This window comes from Gavialis gangeticus, unplaced genomic scaffold (assembly GCF_001723915.1).
Source record: "Gavialis gangeticus isolate Ggan-Ray unplaced genomic scaffold, GavGan_comp1, whole genome shotgun sequence".
NCBI classification, from domain to species: domain Eukaryota; kingdom Metazoa; phylum Chordata; order Crocodylia; family Gavialidae; genus Gavialis; species Gavialis gangeticus.
The window spans coordinates 72,727,559-72,739,314 of record NW_017729034.1 but is presented as its reverse complement, the minus strand read 5'-3'; the positions used below and the strand labels follow the sequence as shown (position 1 = coordinate 72,739,314).

At 47.6% G+C, this 11,756-nt stretch overlaps 1 protein-coding gene across 2 annotated transcripts in view; it reads right to left on the bottom strand.

Moving 5' to 3' along the window:
• SERAC1 (serine active site containing 1) overlaps positions 1–11,756 on the bottom strand; it is an 85,574-nt gene that overhangs the window by 62,543 nt on the left and 11,275 nt on the right. For both annotated transcript variants that reach the window (XR_002099412.1, XM_019527182.1), the window contains exons 3-7: positions 11,384–11,475; positions 9,682–9,718; positions 7,162–7,298; positions 4,781–4,870; positions 3,724–3,855 (exon numbers count right to left, since the gene is read on the bottom strand). Coding sequence is in view for 1 of the 2 variants with exons in the window: in XM_019527182.1 (XP_019382727.1) it covers positions 3,724–3,855; positions 4,781–4,870; positions 7,162–7,298; positions 9,682–9,718; positions 11,384–11,474 (487 nt within the window). In the remaining variant the exon portion in view is untranslated. The remainder of the gene's footprint in view (positions 1–3,723; positions 3,856–4,780; positions 4,871–7,161; positions 7,299–9,681; positions 9,719–11,383; positions 11,476–11,756) is intronic.

The following is an 11,756-nucleotide window of genomic DNA, read 5'->3' as shown; positions in this document are numbered from 1 at the left end:
CCAACTCTCACCTGGTCTCTATCACACTGCCCTCTTCAGGGCCACACTCATACCACCAGCACCCTACTCATAGAGTTCCTCGGGCTTCACTCTCCACCCTTTGGTCAGCCCTGGCGCAGTCTTTTGGACCTCTCCTGTGGTCCTCACCTGAATGGGACTGAGCGATTCACCAAAACACCAAGACAACTCTGCCCCTAGTCTCATGCCTGGTATTACACTCCAGCTGTTCCCAATCAGGGTCTGATGACTCACCCCTTTTCTTACTGGCAGCTCCCACTCTGCTGCTTCTATTGGTCTTAGGCCCACTTGTAGCCTCAGGCTCCCTACGGCTTACCTGGACCATGCTGGTCCTTCTCTGCAGGGCCTCAACTTTTTCGCCCCTGATCTCAGAGCCTCGACTTCCTCACCCCAGCACCCAGGCCCCTCATCTGGAGGCACACACCAGACCTATCTCCCTTGGCCTAGCACCCAGCCTTCTGTCTGGAGGCACACACTGGGCCTACCAACTCTCACCCCTCTTCTTACTCCTTCCTGGAACTCACAGGGTCTTCACCCAGACGGCTCAGGTGCCCCTTGCCCAGGTGTGCCTGGCCCCTACTACCCTCACTACAGGGTCTTACACCCCACTGGGCTCAGGTGCCCCTCATGGGTGTGCCTGGCCCCATTACCCACTGTCTGGGGTCTTGTACCCGTTGGGCTCAGTGGCCGTAACTGCCTGGCCTTGTCTTTCTGTCCGATGTTAAGTGACCCACCCAAAGGCGGGGCCTGTGGTTATTAAAGCACCCCTATCCGCCTTTCACTGGGGAGGTGAGCAGTCCTGGTATTTGAAAGGGGCTGCCGCACCAGCAACAGTCCTACCAGCCCTTCCTTCCCCAGCAGGGTGAAGTTTTAGGTCGTGCCCAGGACCAGGAGCCTCCTTGCCAACCCCCTAGCTCCTGCCCTTACCTCCAGGTTGTCCCCAGAGCAGCAGCTCTGCTGGGAGATGGCAATTCCACAGCATCAAGCAGCAACTGCTACCTCCAGCCCTGCTGGCCTAGGACTTAAAATGGATGCTCATCAGGGCTGTGCTGCACCTGCCTGCTGCCTGAACTAGGTCTTAAAGTGGCAGAACACTTTAGGTGCTCTGGCACCCACATTCCCCCTTAAAATACTTACCAAAGAAGGCTTTTCCTTGCTGCTCCCCCCAAACAGGCTCCCCTAGAGCCTGTGATAGCCCTTCAGTGATGCGCACCTCACTGGTGCTCTGCCACACTTCCTCTAATTATATCAGTTAAATGGTTAATCAATAGCACTTACCTAGTTTAGTGACCTCTGGCAGGAAAGGCCCCAGCCCTGGGCCCAGCCCCTTATGTCTTCACCATGTGCCTGGTGCTGCACAGGTTTTAGACTGCTGGTGGGGAACAATGGGCAGGGGGCGTGGCACTGCCCAACTGTGGAGCCTGTCTTCCCCTCACCCCCACAGGCAGGAGCTGGAGCTGCAGATGGAGCTAGGACTGCAGACCTGTCCTGTGGCCAGATCCTGCCACCACAGGGAGAGAGGGAAGTGCTGTGCCCTTCTACAGAGCTCTGGTGGGGCCTTTCTGCTGCAGCAGTGAGACTCTCAGCCCTGTGGTGGGTCTGCCTAGCCCCTCCTGCAGTGATGGGTCTTGGGCAGGGCAATGGGCTCCTGTGTCTCCCACTGTGCTTGTGCTGCCAGAAGGCTCTTCTGTGTTTTAAGCCAGGCCCCCCTTAGCCAATCCTGGTGGAAGGAGGGGTCTGGTCCCAGCTGGGTAGCCTTCACTGGGTACACAGCATCCTTCCCCCTCCTACCAGTGGCACTGGTGCCATGCAGGGCCTGGCCCAGCCCTGAAGCAGGGCTGTGTGCATAGCTGATTCGGCCCAGGAAGATGCCACAACAGCAAACTCTGAATACATTCACACAAACCCCTCTGCAATGGCAGAATTCTCTGCTCTACCAAAAGTGTTACTCCTCCTGTGCCAAGTGCAGTAAGGCCCCTGCCACCTTGTCACATTCAATAGCTGGAGCCTTTTCAGAGTGCACTGCATGCTTTGGCAGCATAGCTGCTCAGTAGAAGCACCAGAAACATATAGAATGTATGTGCTATGATGGCTGCTACCTGGTGGCAGAAGTAGTGAATGTAGAGTAGAACCTAAAAGTATGCCTATAACTTTTATCTGTTGTTTAAACCTGAAGTCCAAAAAAATAGCTGTAGAAAGAACATGAGATACTCTTAATTTTTGAGGGGTGGTACAGCAGGGATTCTGGGAGGTGAACTAGGGCACAGTTACGGCCACTGAGCCCAACGGGTACAAGACCCCAGACAGTGGGTAATGGGGCCAGGCACACCCATGAGGGGCACCTGAGCCCAGTGGGGTGTAAGACCCTGTAGTGAGGGTAGTAGGGGCCAGGCACACCTGGGCAAGGGGCACCTGAGCCGTCTGGGTGAAGACCCTGTGAGTTCCAGGAAGGAGTAAGAAGAGGGGTGAGAGTTGGTAGGCCCAGTGTGTGCCTCCAGACAGAAGGCTGGGTGCTAGGCCAAGGGAGATAGGTCTGGTGTGTGCCTCCAGATGAGGGGCCTGGGTGCTGGGGTGAGGAAGTCGAGGCTCTGAGATCAGGGGCGAAAAAGTTGAGGCCCTGCAGAGAAGGACCAGCATGGTCCAGGTAAGCCGTAGGGAGCCTGAGGCTACAAGTGGGCCTAAGACCAATAGAAGCAGCAGAGTGGGAGCTGCCAGTAAGAAAAGGGGTGAGTCATCAGACCCTGATTGGGAACAGCTGGAGTGTAATACCAGGCATGAGACTAGGGGCAGAGTTGTCTTGGTGTTTTGGTGAATCGCTCAGTCCCATTCAGGTGAGGACCACAGGAGAGGTCCAAAAGACTGCGCCAGGGCTGACCAAAGGGTGGAGAGTGAAGCCCGAGGAACTCTATGAGTAGGGTGCTGGTGGTATGAGTGTGGCCCTGAAGAGGGCAGTGTGATAGAGACCAGGTGAGAGTTGGCAGAGTGAGAGAGGGGTGTTGTGTGTGGCCTGTAACAGGGCAGAATAGAAGAGGCTCAACACTGTACTGAGTTGGACCTGGACTCAGGCTGGGACGCTGCGCAGCCGTGAGAACCGTCAGTGTGGCATGGGACACATAGGGGAGACTGGAGCATGTATTTTGGCCCTCAAACATCAGGGCCCTCAAAGGGCAGTCTCCCATCTATGTAACAACATAATTAAGATACAGTAAGGCATGGCAGGAGAGATAGGTGGGCTGGGTACCCAGAGACAGGTGGAAGACCAGTAGCACTGTGACAGGTGGGAACTCCCTCACCAGTCACAGGAAGTTAAACAGATCATTTTTTTTTCAACAATATTTACACAAGTAGGTTCCACATTACCAACCTCAGCAAAATACTACTAGCAGCTCACCTGCTGCTGCAGGCACAAGCTACAGCGCTCAGCCAACAGCTATGGTTGAGTGAATTAACACAGGAGCCTGCAATCTTGGTATGCATGGTTCTCCAGGCTTGCTTCTTTTTCAGCAAAGAAAACAGCTTCCCCACTTAAAATACGCATGCCAATTTTGGAAGGAAAGTTGCACAGTGTATGTGAAAAAATAAGGCATTTAACCTCCCTTCAACCATCATCCTTCTCTCATATAGGATTTGTCAATGGATGTAGAGCAGCTAAATAAGATCTTGTTATATTTTCAAGGCTAACCAGATTACCCCAACAGACATTACCATGCCAGTGACTGTTCCTTGCCAAGTCTTGTACAGCTTGCAGTCTAACCATTTTGTCCTCTGATTGACTTCTCTTCAGGAGCAGCCATAAGGCACATTCATGCTCTTCTGCATCAAATGTACTAAAGTGTTCTTTACAAAAACATACCACACAAAAATAATTCTGTTAACAATATCAGAAAACATTTCTTACATTTTTATTTAAATAATAATAAAATTGATAACTATGTATAGAATAATAAATAATTTTAAAAATTTTAAAGTAACAATCTTCCAAAGGTCCTAGATAAAATGCTTGCCATATTGAAATCAAGAGTAGTTCCTCTGTTAATTTTAATGGTGCCTTGATTTCAATCCTTGTGTACAGATTTTGTACTTACATGGCATCTTTAATTTGAAGATCTCAAAATGCTTTATCAATATTATAGACTAGATCTTGAATGGGGTTTACCAACCATAACTGACATCAGCTTCGGTGGAAGATGGAAGTGACCTCAATCAATTAAGTCACAGCACTTTGTAAGGTACACATTACTATATCCATTCATCAGATGGGTAAATTAAAGCAGATAGACCGCTACTTGCCCAAGATGTGACCTCAGATGGAGGGCACTAAACTCCTAAGTACTGACTCTGAGACAACATTTGTGTCACTTTCAGTTGTAATCAGTAATCCTGCTGCAAAGTGTCACACACTTGCACCTAACTCCTAAAATGAACAAGTTTACAGGACTTCATATCCCAGTCCTGCTTTTGGCATCAGATAACTTAAGCTTCAATTCAAATCTCTACCGAAAAAATAAATTTTAACCAGTATTTTTCTAATGGAAAGCCTTTTGCCTTCTATTTTAACAAATTGTTTGTAAAAGTGACATGGAACACTATTAAATCACATTCCTACTAGTGCTGTGAAACATGTAAAAGTATGTAACTGTAAAACAGTACCTAGGTATACAAGAAAGAGGTTTCTACTTTCAAAGAATAATAGATCTGTACTTTGCTATGAAATTAATATTAATCTCAGACAACCCAACATTTCCATTATTTTAGTACCTACCATTAAAAGGTCTCCGGAGAATTTTAGCTTCAGCTTCTAATACTTTCCTCACTGCTTTATGAAGTTCTTTTCTTGCCTGGTATGTGATTCCTAGGAAAGTATTTAGACGTATTCAATGCTAGTAAAAAAATTCTTACAGAATTACACCCTGAAGCTAACAATTGTAATGATAAAGGAATAAATGATGTAAAAAATTCTCCATTAGTAACTGCTGCTTAAAAAATAATCATCCATTTTATTCTTATTGGTGTTCTCACACCTCAGGGAATCGTATTTGTTTTTTAGGTAGGTGTGACTCTGTGTGTGTATTGTATACAGAAAGGAAAAACAGACCTTAGGTAATTTTCATAAGCTAGAAATGTGGCTTTCAGTCTGTGCCTGGGGTTTAAAATTAACCAACCTTCATGAAGCCATAAATTTAAGTTGGATTACGGCTAAACTTAGCCTTTTATCCTTTCAAGGTAGACAAATAAGAGAATTCAGTTCTCACGGTTCTCATCTGAAATATACACATGCAATAAAATTCTTATCTGTTCTGCTTGGACAATAATGGTCTTGCGGCAATAAAGCAGGAGTCTGTAATGCAAATGTCTCTATGCCACCTCAGGCATAATGCACTATTTGTATTATGTTGGCACTATGTTCTAAAGCGGGGGGGACAAAGTCCAGCCCACAGGCTGGATCAGGCCTGCAGCAGACTATTTCCCAGAAACCCTTGAGGCAACTGCTGCTGTCAGACCCAACCCTGCTGCCTGGGTACCTCAGCCCATCTACCACTTGCCCACCACCAGAGGTGGGACCTGTGCAGGCAGGGAGCATGCTTGAGTGGCTGGGATGACGCCTTGGCTAAGAGCGACATGGATGGGAGGGGTCAGGGAGACCCCAGGATCTTGGAGGGATCAGGGTTATGGCAGAACTATGATCTACTGTCCACATGCCCCTGCAACAAGCAGGAATTCCACAGACGGGGGTATGCAGGCGGTGGATTGTGGTTCTGCCCTGGCTCTAGCCCCACAGTGTCACTGCCATAAGATCCTGGCCCCAGCTCTACAGCAGCTCCCCGCTCAGTTACACACCCTGCCAGCACCACTCCCAGAGTCTCCCTGGAGCTGCTGGGAAATGGAGTCTACTCGCTGGCTGGATCCATCATTTTGCCCAAACCTGTTCTAAACAGTCACTGGATACAATGCAAAAACAATGTGGGAACTGGGACCAGTGCCCCTGGGTTCCCTTGTTCCAGTGGCAGTACCCACCTCATTGATCCACAGAGTCAGACTGCCCTTGCTTGCCCCACATATCTTTCCCTCTTGACTGACCCAGTACAGGACAACTTAGGATCTAAAATTTGCGTTAAATGCCACTCATGCATCAATCTGAGAAACAGAATAATATATGTATATGTGGATACATATTGCATAGAAGAGGATCCACCAATGCCTGTCATAAGTAGGATGACCATATGTCCTGGATTGGCTGGGACAATCCTGAATTGCAGAAGCTGTTTCAGCAACCCAGCCATTGGAGAAAATTGAAGTGAAGTCCCAGATTGGTGGGAACTTGCCCACATGTGCCTGAGTCAGGAGCTGGGCACATGTGGGTGGGTTTGAACCAATCCAAGAATTTTGTTTCAATTTTCTCCAGGAAGCCCAGCCAATGGGCTGCTCCCTGGCCTGGACCTGCTGGGCTGTGAGCAAAGTCACTTCCCCAGTAGAGAGGGTGATGGAGCCATAGAGTCATTGCATGGCCCTGTGCCTGGGAGCTGCAGACAGGGGGGAAGGGAGGAGTGGAGGGAGGTTTGTGTGCGTCTGTGTGTGCACAAGCACACGCATCCATGCAATGAGGGAGGGAGCTGCAGGGGGAGGAGGAGGGGGAGGAAAGGAGTGTTTCTTGCCCAGCCCCACTCCTGGGTGCTGTGGGCTTGGGGCTGTGTGCATAGGCCACGGAACAGGGTGGGCCACCCAGGCCATGGCCCGACCAACATTTAGTACATTAATTTAGCTAGCTATACAGTTAAAAAAATAGCTATACAGTTTTAACCAGAATGACAATTGAGCTTTTGTGGGTTATATAAAGTAACATGCTGTTCCGTGGCCTGTGTCCTGCCTGGCCCTGCTCCTGGGAGCTACAGGCTCAGGGGTGTGTGGGTGTGTTCTTGGGAGCCATGGGGTGGGGTGCCTATGTTTGTGCATGCCACACTATCCTGACTGGCCCCACCCCCTGGAGCACCCCCTGCTCTGGATTTCCTTCAAATTACTATGGTCACCCTAGTCATAGGTTTTACCCATTTCTTTTGGCTGCCTTTTTATCATTCCAGCATTTCATGCACTGTTTGAAAAGCTGCTCTCTCAATTTCTTCTTAGACACAGTCTTATGCTGCTTACCTTGACATTCACTCGGATCTAGAGAAGCTCTATGAACATAAATGTAGGATTTCAGTTTCTCTTGCTGTACTACTTGGGTATCAATTTTCAGTAACTTCTTTAGAGCCAGGACTTCATATGTAATGAATACAAAACCTCTTAAAACAAGAACACGGAATATGAATATTTTAAAAAAATATAAAGAATGATGACAAATACAGATTAAAACTATTTCAAGGTAAAATACTATTTTGGCAAATACTGTATTTACTCAATTCTATGGCAAGGACCCCCTGCCTCCCATTTAACTAGGTGAGAAAAGATCCTGGTATTAGACTCAAGTACAGTGGCAGTGCAGAGGGGCAGGCAGCTGCTATGGATGGGCTTCAATGGAAAAACTCCTACCTGGGGTTGGGGCTGTAGCCAGAGCTGCTGCCTGCCTTCTCTCCTCTCTCCACTGTCTCTGCACCCTGCTGTCTCTCCCCGCCACCTACAGCCCACAAGTCTGTTACAAGGGCTAGTCTGAGCCGGGCCCATATTCAGTGCCCCAACAAGAACAGCGATGAAGCCTGCTAGCACGGAGCAAAGGCTCTGAGGAGAGAGGGAGTGCAGAAGCGAGGGGAAGCACAGAGGTGGCACAGAGTCAGGCACAAGCAGGGAGCAGGCTGCTTGACCTCCCCATGCCACCTGCCTCTCCACTGCCTGACCCCCTTCAGCAGTGGGAGGGATGAATTAAAGACAACCCTGCAATAATTAGATTCTAGACATGGAAAATTATGACATTTATAAATGTTACGTGTCTAGAATCTAATTATTGGGGGGTCATCTTAAATTCAGGGTTGTCTTAGATTCACATATTGTATATGTTTTGCACAGATTAATACAACTTTTTCAATCAGCCCAATGGAAGAAAAATCATAGTAAATGGTACTATATAATGAAAAAACACTTTCAGATTGATTGTTTAAAATTAAAGGTATCTCATGTTCTTACTAACACCACTTTTTCTGAACTTCAGATTTAAACATCAAATAAAAATTATACATATACTTTAGACCACGGGTTGGCAACCCCCAGCATGTGTGCTGAGCATGGCACGCGAGGCCATTTTGCTCAGCATGCCACAGCCAGCCCCGGTTCTGGGTAGCTGCAGACAGCGACGGAGCCTGGGCTGCTCCCAGCAGGGCTTGCAGCATCCCAGCTGCCTGCTGGGGTCATCCCAGGCTCCCGACTGGCAGCAGCTAACCAGAGCTGGGGCCAGCTGCAGCCGGGAGGCTCCAAACCCCTGTGCCAGGCTCCGGCATCAGCACCTTACCAGTGCATGCACCCGCGCCTCGGAGTGGGCAGTGGCAGAGGGGCCTGAGGAAGCACAGCTCTGGTCTCTCTCTCGCTCAAGGTGGACGTGCACCTCAGGGTGGACAGCAGGGCAGTGCAGCCTGCCCCAAAGGTGCCCATGCAGTCGCTGCCAGCACAGAGCTGATGCCGTTCCTGTGGAGCCCAGCACAGCTCCTTGCAGCCTGCCTGCTGCTTGCTGCAGCTGCCCAAACCTGGGCTGGCTACAAACAGCTGCACCGGGCTCGAGAACCCTGCTATCACCTCTGTACTGGAAGCAGGGGAGAGACCGGAGCTGTGCTGCCTCAGGCCCCTCCCCCACCCCCCACTCCAATGCATGGGTGCACACGCCAGTATGGAGCTGATGACAGAGCCCGGCACAGCTGTTTGGAGCCTCCCAGCTGCAGCCGGCCCCAGCTTTGGGTAGCCGCTGCCAGCCAGGAGCCCTGGCTGCTCCCAGCAGGCAGCTGGGATGTTGCAAGCCCTGCTGGGAGCAGCCCGGGCTCCAGCAGCTACCCAGAGCCAGGGTAGCTGCTGACAGACACAGACCCCAAGCTGGGGGACAGGGGCACAAGCAGGGCATCCTGCCATGTACCCCTTGCCCTCATTTTGTTTTTCTGGCATACCGGCACTCTGGCACCTTCCAAGGTAGGCATTGTGGTGTTTTTCAACACTTTGGCCAAAAAGCTTTGCCTACCCCTGCTTTAAACTGTCTATATTAGATGCTTCTGCCACCAGAAAGCAGCCACCATATCACATGCAACATGGTGGCAGGGGCTTTACTACACTTGGCAGAGGCAGAGCAATACTTCTGGCAGAGCAGAGGATTCTGCAATTGCAGAGGGGTTTGGGTGCAAATGCATTCAAAGTTTGCTAATGTGGTATCTCCCTGGGCTGAACCAGCCATGCACTCAGCCATCTCAGGGCTAAGCCAGGCCCTGAGTGGCCCAGCCCCGCTTCTGGTACTTCCACTGTACAGCTGTGCTGCCAGAGCATGAAGTGCACTCTGGGAAGGCTCCAGCAATTGAATTCAACAGGGTGGCAGGGGCCTTACTATACTTGGTAGAGGTGGAGTAACACTTCTGGCAAAGCAGAGGATTGCGCCATTGTAGAGGGGTTTGGGTGTGGATGCATTCAGAGTTTGCTGGAAGACTTGGAATTGTAAAGTTAGAGAACTCTAGTATAGACTAAGCTTTAGTTAAATCTTACCCTAGAGTAAGTGATCCAGTTAACTTTGCAATTTTTCCTAAAAATAAACAAATAAACAAATAAATTGTGTGCATATAAATTGTTATAAAAAAGTTAAATCACTTGATATAATCTGAAACTTTATACAGTATCAGTAAAAATAAAATTGAAAATGAAAGAAAGTAGGCTTTTCAAACTCAGTTTTCCATTTCTGACTCTTGGTGGCCAGCAACTATAAAATATAAATGAATACTGTTTTCTATAGCTTTAAATTGCACATTCCCTGCTCCACATGTAAATAATCTGATAAACCATCAGAAATAATTATCCTCTCTTCAACACCATTCTCTCATGTCAGTGACATTCATACTTCAGTTGCAGACAATCAACAGTAAAACTACTAGCACTCAGTGTCATTAGTTTTCAACTCCTACTGTAAATTACTTTAAGGAACTGCAACTTTTAAAAGTGCAAGCTTATTGAAATTTGGTTCACTGCATACAGGAATAAATATGTTCTCAGCAAGGCATTACCATCAAGAATAATACCCTTCCTTCAGTATGAACTGGAGATTTTCCTTAGCTCCCACTGCAACTAGGCAGGTTTCTGACATGGAAAGCTACATGCTGAAGAGTAACTGGCAGGTAAAGTAGAAAAGGCAAGAAGTGCAGTCTGTTGTCTGTTAGAAATAGAAACATCTTGTCTTTTGATGCTAACATAGAGAGTTTAAGAAATCATGAGGATGTCAATTATACAGAGGCAAAGTTAGAGGGAAAGTGTAAACTGAACAGGCAGAATGTCAGGGCAATAACCAGCAGGCAGAGAGGAACAGACATGGAGGAACACATACTTTTCTGCCCCATGACGCACTGGAGATCTACCACTTCAGAGCAGACTCAATCAATTAATTGAGTCTGCTCCGAACACGAGCTAAGGAGAACCGCACTACGCTGCATGCAGTTGTATAAGCAGCAAAATGTACGTCAGCATGCAGAAAATGGCAGCAGTGCACTTTTGAACTAAAGGAAAAGTGTCTTTTAGTTCAAAAGTGCACTGCTGCCATTTTCTCAGTGCTGACGTGCATTTCGCCACTTATACAACTGTAAGTATTGCAGTGCTGGGTGCTTTTTAAGGCTCTAGTGCTGCAGTGCTTCCATGTTTAAAAATGCCTTGAGAGCCAACATTTCTTTAATTGTTATTGCCAGTTTTAAGAGCCAATGGATCAATTTGTTCCATGGTTTCAAGGAAAAAAAAAAAAAAACAAAAGAAATAGACACTGAATTTGACCAGATCTGAAATCTTCATGAGATGATAACGTTTGGAGATGGCCATCTTGTGCTCTAAAATGTATAATTTCTCTTCAAATAAATTAAGGCCCTATGATTGTGAAACTAACCTTGAAAATGTGAATCAAGCATAAACCAATGCAGGGCTGTCCGCTTGAGCAACATTAGCTACTCAAATCATATCAGTGAAGCGTTAACACTAAAACATAACAGTGGTATTTTACATATAATACTGCTTGGCAAGTTTAGTTGTAAGCATACAGAGTGACAGTGTGAAGGAGATAAACCCATATTTGCTGCCAGTCATCTCAAAGTATTAGGCTTTAGACATTTGTGGTAACATCTTTTGAAGTCTAGTATATCATTTAAATATACATCCTGCTCTGACAAAACTAGTTTTTAGGGGTTCATCAGGTTGATTACAGAACTATACTTACTGAGATCTTTCCACGGAAGGTCATTTTTGGTGGTTGGACCAGAGGTTCCTATTCTTCTACAGCACAATACACAATAAGCAGACAATGACATGCTGTGTATAAAAACAAAAGTAATTAATTTAAATAATATAACTGAAAGCTTGTAGCAATTTTTCCATCTCTTCCCCACTAAACATGGTGACAAGCATTATTTGTTTACATCAGAGGTGGGCAAAGTATGGCCCGCAGGCTGGATCCGGCCCGCAAGGCCATTCTATCTGGCCCGCAGGGCCCCTAACAAAATGTAGAAAATTAATATTTCTCTGCCCTTGGTTCCTGTCAAAAATGACAGGAACCAAGGGCAGTAGGACCCAGGGGAAGCCCGGTGGACTCC